This window comes from Trichechus manatus, unplaced genomic scaffold, assembly GCF_000243295.1.
Source record: "Trichechus manatus latirostris isolate Lorelei unplaced genomic scaffold, TriManLat1.0 scaffold00024, whole genome shotgun sequence".
Classification (NCBI taxonomy): Eukaryota; Metazoa; Chordata; class Mammalia; order Sirenia; family Trichechidae; genus Trichechus; species Trichechus manatus.
In genome coordinates, this window is record NW_004443960.1 from 16,004,833 (window position 1) to 16,027,436 (window position 22,604).

Genomic DNA, 22,604 nt, shown 5'->3' on the forward strand with positions numbered 1-22,604 from the left:
CTGGGCACTCTGCAAAGACTTGGGCTTTGGCCTGCATTCAGTAGACACTGTGGGAGACCCAGTCTCGCTGACTCAGCTCTTCTTAAGTGAAAAATCCTAGTGGGAATTCAGCCTTAAAGAAAAAGTAAGTGACCCACCCTAGGGCAATGAAGGCAGGCAGGAGGCCTGAGGTGACCTGGAGGGCCCCGCAGAAACTGTGGCTCAGAGAAGAGCTTCTCGAGATGTGCCTGTCTGGTCCAGAGAGAAGGCAGCCTGTCCTCAGTACCTCGGGGTAGCTGTGGGGCTTGCTCAGGTTCCCAGAAAGAGCCATCTAGTGGCCTGAGCATCTGTGGCCCATAGGATCTCCGAGAACCACCCTCTGCTGGGCGTGTTTCATGAAGGACAACCCCTTGCCATCAGTGATTTCGACTCATAGCGACCCTGTAGGACAGCGTAGAACTGCCCCATAGCGTTTCCAAGGAGCGCCTGGTGGATTTGAACTGCCTACCTTTTGGCTTAACCGCTACGCCACCAGGGTTTTCGTGGAGGACAAGGGGAGTTTGAATCCAGTCAGAAATGAGAAGTCAGGACAGGGCTAGTCGTGCCAGAAAAGGCACCACTACTCAGCCCCTCCAATAAAGAACGTTTCCAACAACAAGTCCTCTCCCCCGCCTGGAAAGCACGTGGCTGGGGAGGGGTGTCTCCCTCCAGAACCTGAGAGGAGAGGTGGCAGAAGCCACCCTTTCCCTTGCCACCCAGACACCCAGCCCTCTCCTGTTCCTCTTCTCGCTTTCCAACTCTCCAGGGTGAGACGTTCTTGGCTCCTCACCCTACTCAGAGCCTCAGTTCCCTCATCTTTAAAATGGGTGGGTAAAATAGATACCATACTCAGCGCTGCATTCATAACACAGTTTACAGTCTGTTTGTATCTTGTTATTTAGTGTTGTTAGGTTGGTTGTCTATGCCATTCAGGACAAATACAAGCTGCAGGAGAGCTGACCTCTGTCTTATTCAAAGCCGTTGTCCCTGGTGCCTAGGACAGTGGCTAGCACATACTTGGTACTCAGTAAATATTTGTGAATGAATGCATGAAGGGCCACTGTAGAGTTTGAATGAAACTATGTTAATACCAGCTACCTTATATTGACTACTCACTACATGCACGAACTGTGCTTTTTCCACTGGTGAAGGCAACATATCTTCTCATCGACCTTGAGGTTTAGATATTATGGTGGCGCAGTGGTTAAGAGCTTGGCTGCTAACCAAAATGTCAGAAATTTGAATCCAGCAGCCTTTCCTTGGAAACCCTGTGGGGCAGTTCTTCCCTGTCCTATAGGGTCGCTGTGAGTCGGAGTCGACTGGATGGCAACGGGTTTGGGTTTTTTTTTAATACCTATTTTAAATCAAAGAAACCAAGGATCAGAGAGGTTAACTGCCTTTCCCAATGTCACACAGCTCTTAAGTGGCAGAGCCAGGTTTCAAATCCAGACAGAGCAACTCCACAGCGTGCACCTGTGACCACTGCATTGGACAGTGCCCAGCATGTCCTGGTCGCTATGATTTCCATTGCCTCCTCCTTGCACAGAGCAGTTTGAGAAATGGACACTGGACATGCTGTAGAGGGAGCAGCCAAAACTTTCCTTTCGGTTGATGGCAGTGCACACAAAAGTTGTTTTTGACAAGATCTCACACCTCCATCCTGAAGCTTGATAGAGAATCTCAGGGTCAAGTGAAGTTTGAGGCCAAGAGCGCACATTCCATCTGGGAGACAACAGCAGCACTCAGTCCCAGATACAGAAATATATTTCCTACAGCTTGGGCACAGGCTTTGCTGTCACGTTAGTCCCCAAGGCTCCCCAGTTGAGGTGGACTTCCTCCATGTCATGCCAGGCTCACGTAGAAACAGGAAGTGTCCATGGGATGCCTGCAGTTTGCAGGGAGTAGGTCTTCAATGGCAAACTTCTTCCGGAGTCAGGCTAGTGCAGACATGCTTGGAAGCCCCCATCCTTGGTCGTGTGGGCCAAGGCAAGCACACGCTCATAAAGGAGATTTAGGGGACAACAACAGCGTTTGTACCTCTGCATGGTAAAAATAATTTATCAGCAGCTGCTGGGGAAGTTCAGTTCCGAAATCTCATGGACAACAATACTCGTTGCGTTTTTCTTTCTCTCTCTCCGTACCCTAAATGGGTTGGGCTTTCAGATGATATAGATTAATTAGGTTTGTGTGTGTGTGTCTGCCTGTCTATTTATTTGTTTACAGCCATCTCTCTTTATTATATCGCAAGCCCCGTGAGTATTAACATTTCTTTATAGACTGCACCATAATGAGCTTCTAAGTGTGCCATTCGTTACCCACTGGGGGCAGAGTTTGGGGGTGCCCAGATGATGCAAAGGACGAGTTTGAAAGCTGGAGGTCTTCCATCAACAGGAGGCTCGTTTGTCACCTCAAGTGCCCCTTCCTGGAGGACCTGGATAGGAGGGGGCAGCCTGGATGAGGAGGGCTTCCGGAGAGTTTAGGCAGATGAGACAAAGAAAGTGTGCGGGAAAATAGAACCATGGGAGAGTGAGCACGCTGGGATCTGAGGAGATGCAGACCTGGGCCTTAGCTGCAAGTAACACAGACAGAGAATGAGTCAGAGGCAGAGAAGCATCAAGGACCCAAGTTCTTCAAGTATCACTCTACCTGCTGGCCCCCTCCCTGCTTAGAGAGCTCAGCTTAGTGATTCCGGGAGTGAACTCTGGGTGGCACAAACGCTTCCCTAATACCCAAAGGCTAGTGGTTTGAATCCACCCAGAGGCATCTCGGAAGAAAGGCCTGGCAATCTACTTCCGAAAGATCACAACCATTGAAAGGCCTGTGGAGCACAGTTCTTCTCTGACACACATTGGTCGCCATGAGTTGGAGTTGACTCAAGGGCACCTGGGTGGTTTGGTTATTCCAGGAGGGTGGTGTTACCTCCAAGGAGGTGTTTTAGAAACAGTGGCAGCACTCAGCAGAGGCTACTTGTTAACAGCCGACGGAGTAGAGGGTAGGTTTTATAGCCATGCTGTGTGACTTGGGGCATGTTACTTACCTTCTCTGTGCCTCCATGTTATCACCTGTAAAATGTGGATAATAATAGCACCTACCAAGCAGAGTTCTTTTGGGACATTTTGAGATAATCTGTGTAAAGTACTTAGCACAGTCCTTAGGATAAACGTTCAGTAAATGTTAGCTACTGTGGTTGTTATTGTCAAGTTCAAGGTTTGCTGGTCTCCCAAACTTTTGCACACACCCTGTCCTCTCGTACAGTGTCCTTGATTCCTTTGTCTGCCTCACAGACGTGTTTTCTTCTCAAGATGGGACAGAGAAACTGCTTTCTTTCTGATGCCTCCCCCACTGTCCTGGGACCCCAGATCATACTAGGCACACATCCTTAATGAAACTTGAACACTGGCATGTATGCGTATGTGTGTCCCTCTCTCTTTCTCCTTTCTGTCCTTTATTGAAATAAGTTATGTACACACCCATTTCTCCCTCTCGCCTCTGAGCTCCATCACCAGCAGGAAGCATGTCTTAGTTCACCTTACTGTCCTTTACCCCGGCCGTGCCTGGCAGGAGTGGGCAGCCAATTAACATTTCTGGAATGAATAAACCAGTGATTCTCAACCCTACCAGACCCAGCCCATCTTGACGCAGCAAATCTTTGAGAACATTCCTTGTACCTATACAGAAATGACATTCATACTATTATAATCTATTTATACCTACAACTGTAAAAAAAAAAAAATCAATATACTGCCCTAGGAATAGTAATACAGAAAAAATATATCAAAGTAATTTATAATAAAAGTAATATATATTTCATTCTGTAAATGCACAGGCACAACACCACTCAATGCATTGCCGTTGAGTTGATTCTGACTCATAGCAACCCTATAAGACAGAGCAGAACTGCCCCATAGGGTTTCCAGGGAGCGGCTGGTAGATTCGAACTGCCAACCTTTTGGTTAGCAGCTGAGCTCTTAACCACTGTGCCACCAGGGCCATGCCACTAGATTAGTGCTTCTCAAATATTAACGTGCAGACGACTCAGCTGGAGATCTTGTTAAAATGCAGATTCTGACTCAGATGGTCTAGGGAAGGGTCTGTGGTGGGGCCTGATGCTGGTCCACAGACCACACTTTGAGTGGCAAGGGGCTGGAAGATGTATGAAGAGGTCCGATGCTGTATGTTGAATCACGAAGAATCAGCACTTACAAATGTAGACAGCTAACAAGTCCTGGGTCCCTGCTGCCTTGCGCCATGTAAAAACACTTATCAGACCCCAGTTGCATTCAACTCAGATTTCTCTCTGTGCATGTTTGTTGTGTGTATGCCTAAAAGATAAATCCAAAGACTTGGCATAGAGCGAAACACCCAGCATCAAAAGGTCCTAAACTTTTTATTTCATTAATAAGGAGATATTTAGGATTACAAGTATATATTATGTCAGCAGTTCTCAAACTTTTGGTCTCAAAACCCAAGAGAACCAAACTATTTGCCATCGAGTCCAATCCGACTCATGGAGACCCCACGTGTATCACAGTAGAACTGTGCTCCATAGAGTTTTCAAAGGCTGATTTTTCGGAAGTAGACCGCTTTCTTCCAAGGTGCCTCTGGGTGAACTCGAACCTCCAACCTTTCTGTTAGCAGCTGAGCACATTAACTGTTTGCAACACTCAGTGACTCCTTTTGGCCTCAGGACCCCCTTATACTCTTGAACGCTATTGAAGAGTCCAGACAGCTTTTGTTTATGTGGGTTATATCTATCAACTATTTACTATTTATTGAAATTTAATCTAAGGCATTCTTAAAATGTTCATGTATTCATTCACTTAAAAATAACAGTAATAATCTAGTATACCAAAACCAAACCCATTGCTGTCAAGTCGATTCCAACTCATAGCGACAGAGTGGAACTGCCCTCTAGGTTTTCTAAGGCTGTAATCTTTACGGAAGCAGATTGCCACATCTTTCTCCCGAGGAGCAGCTGGTAGGTTTGAACCTCCAGCCTTTCGGTTAGCAGCTGAACACTTAACCACTGTGCCACCATGGCCCCTTTAATCCCGTATATGTCTGTATAGGAAACCCTGGTGGTAGAGTGGTTAAGAGCTACGGCTGCTAACCAAAAGGTCAGCAGTTCGAATCCACCAGGAGCTCCTTGGAAACCCTATGGGGCAGTTCTACTCTGTCCTACAGGGTCTCTATGAGTCGGAATCCACGTGGCGGCAGCGGGTATGTCTCTATAAATAATAATCTTTATGAAAAATAAATATATTACAAAAACAAATTTAGTGAGAAGAGAGGCATTGTTTTACATTTTCGAAAATCTTTGTAATGTCTGGCTTAATAAAAGACAGCTGCATTCTCCCATTTGCTTCTGCATTCAGTCTGTTGCAATATCACACGTCATATAGCCTCTGGAAAACTCCACTGTATGCTCATGAGAAGATGCATGGGAAAGGCCAATAATGTTTTTGTATTATTATGAAAACAGTCATGACCTTGAGGATACCCTGAAAGTGTCTTGGCTACCCCATGACCCCCCAGCTCACACTTTGAGAACCACTGCATTAGGTCATTATTGCAATCCCTAATTATGCTTTCAAAAATTTATACCTAACGTTTATTAAGTTCTAGGCATTATGCTAAGTGCTTTACTTGATTTCACTTCTTTAATTTCATTAAAGCCGGGTCAGATAGGTACTAGTTATTATCCCTATTTTACAGATAAGGAAACTGAAGTATGAGCTGAGGTTAGGTACCATGCCTGAGACTACACAGAGAGCAAAATGGCAGAACCTGGATTTGAACCCGCTACCTCCCACCACTTCGCCTTTCCAAAAGACTTAGGCCTGCTCAAGCGGTGAGGTGTCAGTTAAAAATATCATCATGCTACCACTATTGCCACCACCTGCCTATCAGTTTGTTGTACTGTGGTGACTTGTGTGTTGCTATGATGCTGGAAGCTCTGCCACCAGTGTTTCAAAAACCAGCAGGTCACCCATGGTGGATAGGTTTCAGCGGAGCTTCCAGACTAAGACAGACGAGGAAGAAAGGCCTGGCAATCTCTTTCTGAAAATTAGCCAATGAAAACCCTATCGATCACAACAAAATGTTGTCTGCTATAGTGCTGGATCATGAGCCCCCTAGGTTGGAAGGCACTCACAACACACAGTGGCTGCAACAATGGACTCAGACATACCAACGATCATGAAGGATGGTACAGGACCAGGCAACATTTCATTCTGTTGTACACGGAGTCGCCGCGAGTCAGAGCCGGCTGAACAACAAGTAACAACAACCACCATTACCGACTGCTTAAATAGATATTAAACATCAGTTTAAATGTTCTTTTGTTAGATAAAATGTGCCGTATTATTTAATCCCTACCTCACTTTTGCAAAGTAGGTCTTCTTATCCTCGTTTTGTAGATGAGAAAATTGAGACCCTGGGAGGTAAGTTTCTTGCCTTCAGTCTCAGGTTAAGAAGTGGAGGCTGGATTCCAACCGAGCTCTCTCAATTCAGCTCCCTCCCTCCTCACCCCATGCCGTGTGCCCCATTAACATAAGGCTAAATTGCAAAGGGCTTATTATTTAGGGCTCTACTAAAACAAGGCCTGCCTGTGCCCGCAGAGCCCTGGGTTTCTAAGTGCCTGCCAGCACAGCCACGCTTCATGCATGTGAATGAGCCAGGCCAGGGGCCCTGTTAGGTCTGTTTGCATTGGCAGCCTGGCGAATTGCGTGTCCTAATTGGGTGCAGCCGTGCAGACGGTGCCTCTACCATTCGTCTACCCTGGCACGAGGTCCTTCTGGAAGCAGGTGCGCACTTCGCCCCTGTGTCCCTCCCAATGGCCTTAGTAACCTTGGTGATAGTAATGAAGCCTCAGACACCAAGTTCAACAGCAAACAGCTACCCAGCTGGCTGTGTGTCACATGACACAAAACAAAGCCATCAACAGGTCGTGAGGAGCAGGTGGGCCACGGCACCCTCATGTCTGAGCAGCTCACCTGGCCAGAGCTTCCCTTTGGCACCCTCCCTGCTGAGAGGCAGGGTAGTAATGGTGGGCATGACCTCTGGAACCAGGCTGCTGGGTTCACATCCTGGCTCCATCACTTCCTCGATGTGTGGACTGCAGCTACTTAACTCTCCTGAACCTCAGCGTGCCCATCCAAAAGATGGGGAGAAGCGTATAGCATCTCCTTCAAAGAGTCGTCATGAGGATTAAATGAGCTAATCTGTGCAGGAGTCCCTGGGTGGTGCAAACGGTTCAGTAGTCGACTACTAGCCAAAAGGTTGGCGGTTCAAACCCACCCAGAGTTGCCTCAGAAGACAGGCCTGATAGTGTGCTTCCGGAAGGTCACAGCCTTGAAAACCCTATGGAGCACAGTTCTCTGCACACATGGGGCCACCATGAGTCGGAATCAACTCCAAGGACAGCAACAGCAACACTATGTCCAGACTATATCCTGCAAAGGGCTTGGAACAGAGCCTGGGGCAGAGTAAGCACTGCTGCGTATTTTCTAGTACAGTAAAACCTCGAAAGCTGGAAACTGTGGAAGGTGGAAACCTGTCAGAGAAGGGAAATTCAAATATTTCCCACTACAAGGAGCGATAGAAAAGTGCACCCTGTCAAAGGCGGAAAACTTGCGAGACCCGGAAAAACAAGGCAGTCCCGTCGAGTTCCAGCTCTCACAGTTTTCACTGTACGATGGATGTTTCTTAAGCACTTCCCATGGGCCACGCACTGTTCTGTGCCTCATCAGTTCCTTCAGTGCCCGTGACGTGACCGCCATTCTTAGCTACCTGGAATGGATGAGAAAAGAAGCCCTGGTGGCTCACTGGTTAAGGTGCCGGACTGTGAACCAAAAGGTCGGTGGTTCGTACCCACCAGCCTCTAGGTGGGAGAAAGAATTGGCAGTCTGCTTCCATAAAGATTTGCGGCCTTGGAAACCCTATGGAGAAGTTCTGTTCTGTCCCATAGGGTGGCTGTGAGTCAGAATCGACTCGAGGGCAGTGGGCTTCGTTTTTTGGTTTTATGGATGAGAAAATTGAGGCACAGAGATGAAGTGATTTGTCTCAGCTCTAAGAACTGGTGACGCGGAGGAGGGAGGAATTGAACCCACTTCTGCCAGACTCCAGAGCACTTCATCTTCACACCCTCCTGGAAGTGATGATCGCAGGATGAGGCTGAGAGGGGACAAGATGTCCTTTGGAGCTTCTCCCTGTTTCTCAGTCCCTGGGCTCTCAAAGTCCATCAAATTATTTTTCAGTGAGCTGAAGTGACAGAGCTTTGTTAGTCGATCATACTGATGAATGACTAACTCAGGGAATGTTTAGTAACAGACACCCTGGATCAGTCATTTTACAGAAGAGAAATCTGGTCAGTAGCTAAAGCAAGGTGGGCACCCGGGTCTTCTCCAGTGCATGTTCTACACCAACAGTAAGAGCACAAGTTCATCTATAAGTGGTGAGTTGGAAAAACACTGCGACCCACCCCCACCCCTGGGGAATAGGACCAAGGGGCTCGGATTCGATCCACTGAATGAATAGAGATGCATCCAGAATATGAACACTGGAGAACCAGGGAGAGACAGAAACTGACCCAGGTGTCTCTGAAGCAACATCCCAGGTCATGTCACCTGCTTCTCAGAGCCACGTTGTGTTTAGCATATTTCTATCTGATTGAAATTGGCTCTCAGCATGCCCAAGGTTGAAATGGGGATGGAGGACGTTATTGCATTTAATTATTTCTCCAGAATAAAAATGGATTCAGGCAGCAGCTTGGAGGTAAGACAACTGCGCAGCAATTAGAGTTTTGGAGCTGGCACGCGAACAATTGAATGTGTAATCATTGTAATAAGTACATTAAGATAAAATAAGTCAAAGGGTTGCGTTTGCATAAATAACCCAAGGTGAGAGTATTGGATTGGGTAAGAAGGAAGGGGCCGATCACGGTGGAGAAATGGAAATAATAACCAATCTGTCTTCTAGGCAGAGACCGTCAGGGCTGAGATAATTGAACCCGTTGCTATCAAGTCAATTCTGACTCATAGCAACCCTGTAAGACAGAGTACAGCTGCCCCATAGGCTTACCAAGGCTGTAATCTTTACAGAAGCAGACTGCCACATCTTTCTCCCACAGAACAGCTGGTGGGTTCAAATCACCGACCTTTTGGTTAGCAGCTGAGCACTTAACCACTGTGCCACCGGAGCTCCTTGAAATCGTTATAATGTTAATTGGTCAAGTTACCTAGTCAGGGTTTACTGCTCATTCTTCCTGCTTTGAGTGGCAGGAACAGTTCTAGGAGCTTTATGTGTAGTCATCCTTCCCCCCAAAAATGATGAGGTCGCTATTATTATCATCCCCGTTTTCCAGATGAGGAAACTGAGGCAAAGAGAGTTTGAGCCATTTTCATTATTAGCAGTGTGACCTTGGTTGGGTTTTTTCACCTATCTGTGCTTTACTGTCCGTCTTTTGGTTAGGACTAGTATTGCCTGGGAGCTCTGGTGGTGCAGTGGTTAAGAGCTCGGCTGCTAACCAAAAAGTTGGCAGTTCAAATCCACCAGCTGCTCCTTGGAGACCCTATGGGACAGTTCTACTCTGTCCTGTAGGGTTGCTATGAGTCGGAACCGACTCAACAACACCACCAACAACAACAGTACTACCTGCTTCACTGGTTTCTTGAGAGATTAGGGGTGCAAGGTGTGTGGAGGGCAAGTATATGGCAAACACAGGTGCTGGTCAAGTGATAGTAATCTGGTATGTATCTGCCTGGAGGCCTCCCAAGGTCAGTTTTATAGGGAGAGGAATTTGGGCTTTGGCTTTTGGGACCTTGGGTCTCTAGGGGAAGGAGAAATGACTGAGACCTGTTTGCTTCTTGGTGGTCAGGTTAGGGTAAGGTAAGGGAGAACTCGTTGGCCACTATAGAAATCACTGACTGTTCACAGTAACCAAAAGGTGGAAGCAGCCTAAATGCCCATCAGTGAATGAATGCATAAACAAAACTTAGTACATCCGTACAATGGAAAACTACTTAGCCATAAAGAGAGGTAAAGTCCGGATACATGCTACAGCATGGATGGAGCTTGAGGACATTATGCTGAGTGAAATAAGTCAATCAGAAAAGAACAAGTATTGTATGATCTCTCTTATATGAAATAACACCAACAAGCAAATGTATAGAGACCAAAGTGGTTATGGGGGGTGGGAGGAAGAGGGCAAGGGGAGCCATTGTTTAGGAAGCACTGAGTTTCTGTTTATGGTGATGGGAAATTTGGCAGCATTTATGGGTGAAGGTTACACAACACGAGTTAGATAACTGATATCACTAAATTGTACATCTGAAAAACATTGAACTGACAAGTGTTGTGTCATATATATTTTTACCAAAACAAAAAACCACCACTGAATTTGGAGGACAGTAGTATTCACTCTGAATGTGGCCCTGATTCTTGCTGACTGTGTGTCTCATTGACTCACTAACTGGCTTCTCTGGAAGTGTCTGATATCTGTGAGCTCTTCATCCCGGAAGACAAAATATTTTCCTTCCCTCTTACACTTGAGTCTTTTGATTCCCCATGGCAACCGTGTGTCATCTGGGGCCAGGCAGAAGGCCACAGGGCCACCCTGGGCTAATCATCCCCATTGTGGTGCCTTCCCTTGAGTAGATGGTGCTTATTAATCAAGAGTTGTAATAGAACTGACGGCCGGCCGCTCCTATGCCTGATAGCACAGATTAGCCAGAGGAATCCACCAGAGGATCATCAGGTTAGCTTCACCGGCTGCCGGGGGGAAGTGATCGATGGGTTTCCTTGTGTCTGGTTTTGCTTGCTGAAGGTGTGCCGGAAAATAGTAGGGACTGTGAGCTTTGGAAATGAGTGGTTTGTGGAGGTTCTCTGCTTGGGGGCCAAACATGTGATCGTATGTTACTAAGGACAGAGAAGAGCCCAAGAGTAATATTCAGGATGCATCTGATGAGAGAGGAGACAGATATCTGTGACAGCAGAAGGCTCTTCTTACATCCTGCCCTCTCGTTAATATGCAGAAAACCGGCTTAGGGACAGAATTTAAACCCGTGTTCTCCAAGAGTGGGAAACATCAGACTGATTTTCTGTGAGGAAAAAAAAAAAGAAAAATTAAAAAACAGTCTGGCTTCTGGACCTGGGGACAGCTGGGAAGAAGAAAGTAGATCAGGTTAGCTCCTGTATTCATCAGGATGGGCTCGACCATGCTGCAGTGACAAAGATCCCCAACTGCTTGATTACTTAAGGCAACAAAGGTTTATTTTTGCCCACTGAGGACTGGCGGGGTCTCTGGTTCCCCTGCCGTCACTCAGGGCTGCAGGCTCTTCCACCATCAGGAGTGTGACCGGGTGCTGTGGGGGAGGGATTGTGCCCTGGCTCCGAAGTGGCTCTAATCACTTGTGTTGGCTTTACAGCAAGTTACCTGGCTTTGCTTAACTCTCGGGGGGTGGGGATATACAATCCTGCCATGTGCCTAGAAGGAATGTATCTTAGTGTTTTAGTGCTGCTATAAATAGAAATACTACAAGTGGGCAGCTTTAACAAACAAAATTTATTTTCTCACAGTTTAGGAGGCTGGAAGTCCGGATTCAGGGCACCGACTCTAGGGGAAGGCTTTCTTTCTGGGTCGACTCTGGAGGAAAGTCCTTGTCTCTTTTCAGCTTCTGTTCCTCCTTCCCTGATGACCTTCCTGTGGGGTGGCATCTATCTTCCCCGTCTATGCTTGCTCGCTTCTGTACCTAATCTGCTCTTTTCATGTCTCATAAGTGATTGGCTTAAGACACCCTATACTGATGTGGCTTCATTAAGATAATAAAGAAAACCCTATTCCCAAATGGGGTTACATCCACAGGTATAAGGGTTAGGCTTTACAGCACATATTTTGAGGGGACACAATTCAATCCATAGCAGAAGGGAACAGAAATATTCCCAAAGAGCCTTGATGGAAACCATCCCTATTCTAGCGCCGTCCCACCTTAGGTCCTTTTCCCTCCCTACAGGAGAAGAGGAGCTGAGCTGCTCTTTGACTTACCTCTCAGCAAAAGAGCAGAGGCACTTTAGCAAGCTTTAAGGCCAGACCACGGCCTCCCCAGATGACCTTGGGCAAGTTTCTTAACATGCTCCAAGCTTCCTCCTCCCTCTTTATAAGAGGGGAGAACAATAGGACTTGCTTGGGAAGTTATTCTTGAAGGTTAAGTGAGATGTCACAGGTAAGGGTTTAGCATGGTGCCTGGCACATAATCACTACTCAGGGAATGTTCGAGCCACCAGCCTCGGCTTCCTCTTTCCGTAAAATAGCGATCGTTGAGGGTACCTCCAATATTATAGGGCGATTGTTTGCATCTAGTAAGTAATGCCTGTGAGTTGCTTAGTATGGTACCTGGATCCTGGTAAGCATTCAGAAAATACCTCTGAGAGGCTACTTGGGATTCTTCAGGGGCCTCCAGACAGAAGGAAGGAGACAGAGGAGAATCAGTGGGTTTGTTTGGATTACAAGATCAGAGCGTGCTTGAGGCGCCCCTGATGGGGATTTATTCCAAGTCTTTATGGGGAGATAAGAAAGGCCAGAACCAGTGCCACTCAGAACTGGAAGGCTCCTCCCCACAGACCTGGAGGTCATAGTGGCCCCTGTGCATGACCTGCAGCAGCTCTGCTATGACCTGCTACGGATGCAGCTTGCCCATCTCAGGTTCTTTCTATTTCCTCCCTCTTACTGTGCTTTCCAGGAGTCCCTGGATGGCACAGATGGTTAAATGCTTGGCTGCAAACTGAAAGGTTGGATGTTCGAGTCCCCATGGCCCCCTAGCTCCTGCCGCCTCAAACTTTCAGTGCTTCCTGGCCCCTGCTTACTGTCCCACCTCTCTCTGTGACTCCCTGCCACCCAGTAGGCCACTGATCGGCCTAGGAATGGCAGTTTGGAAGTTATATGCCTATACCTGCTCCATCTCCAGGGTGGGGTGTACGGGAAGGGGGCCAGATTGTGTGGTAGAAAGCCAGGCTGCAGCTTACGGGGAGGGACATAGGTGTTGAAAGGACTCTGCGGCCTCTCAGGAGAGGGCAGTGTAACTGGCAGCCCAGAATGTGGGGTCTGTGGTCTGTCTTTCTGGTTTGAATCCCAGCTTCACCACTGACTAGCTGTGTTACCTTGAACAAGTCATGTCTTACTGATGCTCGGTTTCCCCACCTGTAAAATGGGAATAATAACAGTACTCGATTTATAGAGTTGCCCTGAGGTATCTCAGTGTCAGCTGTAGTTCTTACAACCACCACCAGATAGGACTGATGCTTAATGCCAGATGGGAGGTGACAAAGGTCAGCTTGTGGGGGACCCCATGCACAATGGATGGAGTGTTGTGATCCACATGATTTTTTTTCAACAGCTGATTTTTCAGAAGTAGAGCTCCAGGCCTTTCTTCCTAGTCTGTCTTGGTCTGGAAGCTCTGCTAAAATCTGTTCAGCATCATAGCAACACACAAGGCTCCACTGACAGATGGGTGGTGGCTTCACATGAGGTGCATTGGCTCAGAATTGAACCAGAGTCTCCTGCATGGAAGATGAAATCTACCACTGAACCACCAGTGACTCCTAAGGCTAGAAGGGGGCACCCGTTCATGGCTTCTTCTCCAGACCACTGCTGAATCAAATGGGAACAGTAGGGTAGGGGCAACTAAGCGGAGCCCAAGAGAGGAGGACCTTTTCAACTTTACACTTTGTAGATCAGGGCTTGGCACACTTTTCCATAAAGGGCCAGACAGGAATAATTTAAGCTTTGCAGGGCAGATGGTCTCTGTTACAACACTCAGCTCTGTTGTTGCAGCACAAAAGCAGCCAGCCATACCCATTGCTGCCTAGTCAATTCCGACTCATAGCGACCCTATAGGACGGAGTGGAACTGCCTCCGCCGAGTTTCCAAGGCTATAATCTTCACAGAAGCAAACTGACACATCTTTCTCCCTTGGAGTGGCTGGTGGGTTCAAACTGCTGACCTTTCAGTTAGCAACCGAGCTTAACCACTGCGCCACTAGAGCTCCTTAAAGCAGCCATAAGTAATACATAAACAGATGTGGCTGTGTTCCAATAAAACTTTATTTACAAAAATAGTTGGAGGGCTGTTGTTTGCCAACTACCACTAGAGCAGGGGCCGTGCTGAGTGCCACCTGCCTGTGTGGCCGCCGCTGCCCAGTCCTCACCATTCCTCTCCTTGGGAACTGTTAAGAGGCACATTTCAACTCTCCTTAAACAGCAACACTGGGAATCATCCCCCGGAGTCACTGCCTATTACCAGTGTGTTTCTATAGCAGTGGGGGTAGATGTATGGAGCAATTAGCCTTCTCTGTGGCTTTGGAGGTCCCCTCAGGTGGCAAGCTTTGGGGCAGCAGTTACTCCTTCAGGTTGAGGGCTTGCAAAGGGGCGCTAAGCAGAAGCAGCATGTTTCAGAAGCAGTGCGGCATCACTTGAACTTGAACGGTTCGCATTTGATCGGAGCTGTTGGAAGGGCCAGGTCCCACCTCCAGGTGCAGGCGCCAAGGCGGGGCGCCTCTCAGGAACGTCCCATACCATGCACTTTCTCTAGACTCACCCTGGCCGTTCCCTTGACCACAGGGGGCTACATCAGCCCTGTCTTAGGTACGCATATTAGAAGCCAAAACTCAAGCACAGGAGTGCCCAAATTGTGTCTCCTCCCGGGTACCCATTTTAAGGTTCTTTCTGCAAAGGCTGCCTCCCCCTCCAAAACAGCCAAGGATGTGTCTTCCTCAGAATTAACGCTAGCTGGGGCTGATTGCTCTTCTGGGCATAGATATATGAGCGTGTACTAAAGGCAGTGGAATGTATATAATACCCTACCAATATTTTTTCCCTTTGTAACTTTATCATGGCATTTCCAGCCCTTAAATAAACTATCACAGCACTTTCTGCTGGAATTTCCACAAGAAGCTTGAACAAAATGCTTGAGTCCAATGACCAAGGCAGCCAAGGAAAGAAACTTACTCTAAACAAAACCAAAAACCAAACCTGTGTCCGTCGAGTCGATTCTGACTCATGACGCCGCTGTGTATTACAGAATAGAACTGCTCCGTGGGGTTTTCTTGACTTAATCTTATGGAAGCAGATTGTCAGGTCTTTCTTCCGTAGTGCCACTGGGCAGCTTAGAACCGCCAACCTTCTGGTTAGTAGTCAAGTACAAACCACTTACGACACCCAGGAACCTTCCACAATCCCCGGCGCCCACCTAATTAGCACGATCGCTCATAAGAATTCTCTCTTGTGTTTCTCTCCCAACTTCTCCAGGATGGCTACTTCTCACACCGGCCGAAAGAGAAAGTGCGAACAGACAGCAACAATGAGAACTCCGTCCCCAAAGATTTTGAGACAATCGACAACAGCAACTTTGCCCCCAGGACTCAAAAGCAGAAGCACCCGCCTGAGTTGGCGAAGAAGCCCCTGAGTAAACCAAAGGAGCTTTTGAAAAAGAAGCTGGAGCAGGAGGAGAAAGGGAGGGGACGCCCTTTCCTGGGGAAAGGCACCAATGAGGTGCTGCCTCCTGGGGAGAGAGCCACAGCCAACCGCAGCCACGCAAAAGATGCCGCCCGACAGGCCCACGCCAAGAAGAGCGGGGACAGCTCCCCCGAGGTCAAGTATGACCAGCACCCCAAGTGTGACATCTCGGGCAAGGAGGCCATCTCGGCCCTCTCCCGCTCCAAGTCCAAGCACTGTCGCCAGGAGATCGCGGAAACCTACTGCCGCCATAAGCTGGGACTCCTGATGCCTGAGAAGGTGGCTCGGTTCTGCCCCCTGGAGGGTAAGTCCCGGCCCCTGGACCAGGGGAGCCCCATTCTGCCCATACCCTCAGACTCCCTGAGAGCGGCCACAGTGTTTTTCAAACCTGAGATCAGGGCACGAGATCTGGTATGTTTGGGGACTCCCTGATTTGTGAAGTCTCCTATAAGACGAGTTTTACAAAAATATAGAAGTGAAATTGCCTTTTGTTACAGCTTTAATCGATTGTCTTTAAGACAAGGGATAAAATTAGAATGAAATCGGGGCCAATGGTGAAAATTTCAGGATACGAGGTGGCTGTGTTGATATGGTATATCGTTTCTCTCGGCAGAATATCGGGATTGGAATTGACAGGAATAGGATTGTAACTGAATGTGCTTTGAAAGATTTCTAACTGGTTGCATTGATTTGGAAGGCTCTTTGATAAACAGCTTTCCCGTTTTTCTCCGTCTAAAATTTTTCCCTCCCTTCCTCCTTCCTTCTTTCCTACCTTCCTTCCTACTTGCCTTCCTTCCTTTCTTCCCTCGCTTCCTCCTTCCTCCCTCCCTCCTTCCCTCGCTTCCTCCTTCCTCCCTCCCTCCTTCCCTCCTACTTCTCTCCTTCTCTCCTCCCTCCCTTCTTCTTCCTCCCTTCCTCCCTCCCTCCCGTCTTCCCTCCTTCCTTCCTCCCTCCCTTCCTCCTTCCCTCCCATCTTCCCTCCTTCCTTCTTCCCTCCTTCCCTTCCTCCCTCCTTTGCATCTTCCCTCCTTCCTTCCTCCCTTTGTCTTCCCTCCCTCCCTCTTTCCCTCCTACTTCTCTCCCCCCTCCTCCCTCCTCTCGTGTTTTCACTCGTGCCCTGTGCCACGGGCGCTGCTCTCTTTGCTGATGATCCTTTAATAAGTCAGGCCTCTCACTATAATAGAGGATTCATGGGCAGAGTGCAGTGGGCCCTTGGAAGGTCGGGGGAACAGTTTTGCACAGGTGGGTATCACGTGTGTCTCTTTGCATCTAAAATTATGCCATTGAAATGTATTTCTTGCTGGTGAGTCTCACCTTCTCTAGGGGCTGTGGAAGGGGAACAGTGGCGGCAACAGGTCTCAGTGGGGCAGTCTGTGTGGGGGGCGTGCTGGGCTAGGCACTTGGCATTCATTATCTCATCTCACCAGCCGCTCTATAGGATTGCCACTGTTGTTATGCACCTAATTTTTCAGATGAGAGAGAGGTGGCATCACTTCCCCCAAGGTCCCCCAGCTTGTAAGTGGCCTTGCCAGGGTTTGAACACCCAGACGTCTGACCTGTCCCCTTTATTGCCCGTTTAACTCAAGGCTAGTGATGGACAAATGAAGAAGAGTGCAGCCACCAGCTTCCAACTGGCTGGTCCCGCAAGTACTTGTGGAGTGCTGCTGTCAGGAGCCAGGAGTCGGGGGTGTGTGTGTGTTTGTGTGTGTGTGGTGGAGGCGGTGGGACGACTGACGTCTTTGAGCACCTATCATGTGCCGAGATTGTGCTGGGCACTTTCTGTATGGATCTCATTTATCTTCAGGGTAACCGTGATGACACTTGACAGATGAGGAAGCCGAGGCTCAGAGAGGGTATGTCACGGTCTCCGGGTTGTACGCTAAGGGGTAGAACTGGAATTTGACCTCAGACAGGTCTGTGTGACTCCAGAGGCAGTGATCTTTCCACTAAACCCCATTGCCTCTCCTTGAGCAAGGAGCTGAAGCTAATCACACCTCTCAGGGTCTGTGAAGGCTGGCTATAGAGAACCAATCAGCTGCCGTCGAGTCGACTCTGACTCAGGGCGACCCCATGTGTGTCAGAGTAGAACTGTGCTCCATAGAGTTTTCAATGGCTGATCTTTCAGAAGTAAATCACCAGACTTTTCTTCTGAGGCGCCTCTGGGTGGACCTGAACCTCCAGCCTTTCAGCTGGTAGCCAAGCACGTAACTGTTTGCAGCACCCAGGGACTCCATCCTAAGAACAGTCCTTTAGTTTGCTAGTGTTGCTATAACAGCAGTACGACAAGTGGGTGGCCTTAGTGAACAGAAATTTATTTTCTCACAGTTCAGGAGGCTAGAAGTCCGAATTCAGGGCACCGGCTGTAGGGGAAGGCTCTTCTCTCGGCTCTGCAGGAAAATCCTTGTCTCTTTCAGCTTCTCTTCCTCAGCTCTTTGACAGTCTCCATGTGACATCAGTCTTCCCCATTTGTACTTCCTTGCTTCTGTGCCTAATCCGCTCTTTACATATCTCAAAAGATACTGGCTTAAAGCACACCCTACACTTCTATGGCCTCATTAACATAACAAAGGAAGCCCTGTTCCCGAATGAAATTACTTCCACCGGGATAGGAGTTAGGATTTACAACACATATTTTTGGGGGACACAATTCAATCCAAAATAAAACTAAATCCATTGCCATTGAGCCAGTTCCAACTCATAGCGACCCTATAGGACAGAGTAGAACTTCCCCCCTACTATTTCCAAGGCTGTAATCTTTCAGGACACAAACTGCCACATCTTTCTCCCAGGGATCGGCTGGTGGGTTCAAACCACCGACCTTTCGCTTAGCAGCAGAGCGCTTAACCACTGTGCCACCAGGGCTCCATTCAATCCATAATAGTACCTGATAAATAATCAGTGTTACATATATATTTATTATGACTTACCCCACAGCTATGCAAACAAAAATTTTTTTTAAATCTCACCACCTTAGCCCAGGGGTTCCCACCTCCTCCCACTGATGCTGAGAGCCCCAGTTGTGGTTTTGCTTCGTCGTTTGCTGGGGTTTGCCTTGAAGCTTTTGCTCCATTGGCCAAGGTCGTGCAACCCTCCTGAGACCTCTGAGCTGGTTAATAAGATTGGCGTTTAAGAGCCTTCGCACACCCAGCCCCGGCAATGCTTTAATTTGCTGCACCACAGCCTCCCCCTTTTGCAATAAATTTACTGTGAAAAGACTAATTGCAAAATAACCCTAATTGGGTAGTTATCAATGAACAACTTCCCGTGGAATAAAACAGCTTACAATTAATAGCATTTAAGCCATAAACTATTCTTCTGCAGAAAGCTAAGAGGTAATTACACCCCATACGGAGATTGTGTTCCCTTTCTGGAAACCATGACACCCGGATTTCCCTCTGCTTAGTAGGGATCTCTGCTTCAGCTCAGTGGTCCTTTTATTTCTGTGAAATGAAGACCTAGAGGTGGGGGGGAGGGAAACCCCATGTATGTGTAAATGCACATATACATAGATGTATGTGATACACACGTAAACACTGTATTTATCGTTTTGTTTAACTCAGTATCACCCAACTTCAGCCAATATTATGCAGGAGATTGAATATAATTAAGGAAGCCTTATGGCTAAAAGTCTGAAAAATTCAGAAGAAAGGAAATAGGTGTTCAATGTTGACTTTTCTAAAGGACTCTTCCCCCCATCCTTGCTGTCACTATTCAGGGAAAAGGTAGGGGATTGGTGGTTCTGTGGTAGAATTCCTGCCTTCTGTGTGGGAGACCCACGTTTGATTCCCAGCCAATGCACCTCATGCGCAGCCACCACCCATCTGTCAGTGGAGGCTTGCAGGTTGCTATGATGTTGAACAGATTTCAGTGGAGCTTCCAGACTAAGATGAAAAGGAAAAAAAAAAAAAGGAAAAAGGGCCTGGCAATCTACTTCTGAAAATCAGCCAGTGAAAACCCTATGGATTAAAACAGCCTGATCCAAAACTGATCGTGAGGATGATGAAGGACCAGGCAGCGATTCGCTGTGTTGTCCATGGGATCGCCATGAGTCAGTGGCTGACTCGATGGCAGCTGACAACAGAAGCGGGGAGAAGGTTTAGTTTCTGTAGAGATGAGTGCATGCTCCTTGCCATTGCGAATTATCTGCTTCACTCTGCCTGCTGGAAAAAGTAGTTTGTGAGGGGGTGACAGGAAGCCACACCTCCACCTGTTCCCAGAGACCTGTTGTCACCATGAGAGGTGAGATCTGCAGGTAGTCAAGTCTGCTAACAACCATGAAGAGCCAAGAGTGAGAGGCATAGAGGTTTGACGGCTGGGCGGAGCTAACTCAGTCAGCCCCCAGGAGTGGCTACAGAGAGGCTGATTTCTAACCCCAGAGCCCCTGAGCTCACTGCAGCAGCCCAGCTGCCACATCCCCCCACCCCCGCTCCATGCAGCTCTCCGCCCACTCCCAGTGACAGGGCCTCTGTCCCTTCCTTGGTTTCCAGAACCACCTGAGAGCCTCTGCTGACGCCATGGAAATGCAATCATGTTGGATTGCAGGTGAGGGGCAGCCTTGACTGTAAAAAGGAGATTTCCGTCCAAAGATCTTGGGCTGCTCAGGTTTGAATCCCGGCTGTGCCTTTACTAGCTGCATGACCCTAGCCTCCCAGTGCCTCGGTTTCCTCAGCAGGAAAATGGAGAAAAATACTCGGACCCTGTCCTCCTAGGGCTGTTGGCTGAAATGAACTAGTGCATATAAAATGCTTAGGGTGGTGTCTGACAAATAGTAAAGCCGGTGGGTTTGGACTCTTAGTGGTAGTAATTGTAGTAGGTTCCAATTCCTGTCCAGTAGACTCTGACTCATGGCGACCTTATGTGTGTCCGAGTAGAACCGTGCTCCATAGGGTTTTCAATAGCTGATTTTTCTGAAGTAGATCTCCGGGCCTTTCTTCCGAGATGCCTCTGGGTAGCCGAGTGTGTTAACAGTTTGCATCGCCCAGGGACTCCTGGTAGTAGTAGGAGGAGTAAATGAAGGAGCATTGAGCAGATGAGAGGAGAGGACAGGGGCTGCCTGGATGGTGACTCCCTGCTGCCCAGCCCCTTTCCATCCCTCTGGTCTTCAGCCGTGGCCCCTCCTGCTCGCCCTGGGCATTCTCTCATGCCCCTCTTGCCCCTTCCGTGCCTTCCCCACCCCCACCTCCTCCCTCCCCAGCGCTCAGCCTAAATGCCACTTCCTCAGGGAAGCCTTCCTGGACCCCCGTCCACAGAAGCCCAAACTGCAAGTGAGGACCTGGATGAGGAGCTCACCTCTGCCCCTCCCATTGTCAAAATGCCTTTCCCAATAAAGACCATTCAGCCCCTAACAGGAATTCTGGTGCTGGCTGCTGGGCAATTGCAACTTTTCCTGCCTCATTACATTTGGGACAACTAAATGTCAGAAAGCTCTCTCCCACGACCCTCATGGCCACCACCTGCCATCTGTCTCAAGGTAAAATGCCCCCAAAAAAGGCCCCACTGTTTGTCCTGATCCCCCCTGTACTTGTCACCCCTTTGCTGTGCAGGGGAAAGCCGGGGGACAGTGCTTCAGTGGCCTGTGGTCTGCACCCCAGACATTTAGGTGAAGAATCAAGAGGTGAGAAGCAGAAGTTCCCGGGAAATGATGGGCTGGGCTGTGCCGCTGAGTGAAGGCGGCTCCCCTCACAGGATGAGGAAGGGCTGTTCTCATGCGTCAGCTGACAGACTGACAGCTTTCGCATAGGACGGAGACCAGCCCAGGACTAGGGGTGAGGGCAGGGATGGGTCTCTGATAAAAGGGCAGCTGTCCATGGACACACAGAACGTATTTACCCATCAGCCTTTGCAGGGACGGAAGTGCTGCGTAATGGATTTTGGAGGGAGTGGTTGAAGGAGGCTGGCCGCCGCTGCAGAGAGAGACCAGCAGTTGGCACCACCAGCTGTGGCAGAGCCACGTTCTGCACACCCCACACCGGGGTGCAGTGGGGTGACTGACTGCACAGCATGAGTGGCAGCTTCTAGAAAGGATGGTAGCCTAGCCTGGAGGGAGAAGAGAGACATGGATGCCAATTGGGCTACCCCGAGTGCCCCCGGGGCACATAACTCAGTTTTCCCATCTGTCAGCTGGAGGCAGTGCTTCCTCGTAGGTCTTTTGCTGTATCGCCAATGATAAGAAATGAGGGAACAGCTGTGAAAAAGTTAAAAGGCACCCCACAAATGGGGTGCTGTGATGAAGCCGAATGGATCCTTGCACAGCTTGGCTGAGTGGGTGGGGCTGGCACATTGTTCCGGATCTTTTGTGTCGCTGCTGAAAGAGGAGGTGTCCAGTGAAGGTTCATTGGGGTTGGACAAAATCAGTCCCAAAGGTCTTCCTTGGGCTTCCAAGGAACAGGAAGGGGCCTGATGGTGGCGAGTCCAGAAAAAATCAGCAGACCCCATGTATTTGGTCACTCATTATGTGTCAGGCAATGCTCAAGGGCACAATCAGTCAGGATATGGGTAGGGAAAAGCTGTTGGGGTTGACCAGTGGATTGGATGGGGTGACCAGCAGTTGGTCCTCCGGGCTCATGGGTTTCCCTTGGGCACAAAGACCACTCCAGCCTGATCTTCCCACAAACATTCACTGAGCCCCCACTATGTGGCCAGGCAGCCGTGGCCGGCAGTCCCCCTGTGGCCCCCCACTGGGAGGTGAGCCCCAACAGACCAGCTCCACTTTACCTTTTCCTTCTAAAGTGCCGTGTTTCCCCCTTCCGGTCTTGGAATCCTGAAGAAAGGCAGCTGCCACCCACAGGCTTTTTAGAAAGCTAAATATGTAGTTATGGGAAATATCATAAATGCCCCCTTTACCTCCTCCCACCTTCTTCTCCACCCCCTCCCGTTCCCCCGGGAAAGTTCTGCCAGCTGTGCAGTTCTGCCATTCATTTTCCAACTTGTCATTAGGGTGTGTTTGTTCTCTCACTGCCCTGCCTGAAAGCAAAGCCGAAAGGTTTAGGTGCAGAAAGAAAACGAAAACACAGCCCCTGAGTGAGCTGGATCCATGCCCCTCCTGGTCCTTACCGGGCACACCCTCTTGGAAAGTTAAT

General features: G+C 48.7%; 1 protein-coding gene across 1 annotated transcript in view; it reads left to right on the plus strand.

Moving 5' to 3' along the window:
* XYLT1 (xylosyltransferase 1) overlaps window positions 1–22,604 on the plus strand; it is a gene marked incomplete at its 5' end in the record, with an annotated part of 369,697 nt that overhangs the window by 194,131 nt on the left and 152,962 nt on the right. Inside the window, one exon of the mRNA XM_023728323.1 lies at window positions 15,319–15,829. Within this exon, the coding sequence (XP_023584091.1) occupies window positions 15,319–15,829 (511 nt within the window). The remainder of the gene's footprint in view (window positions 1–15,318; window positions 15,830–22,604) is intronic.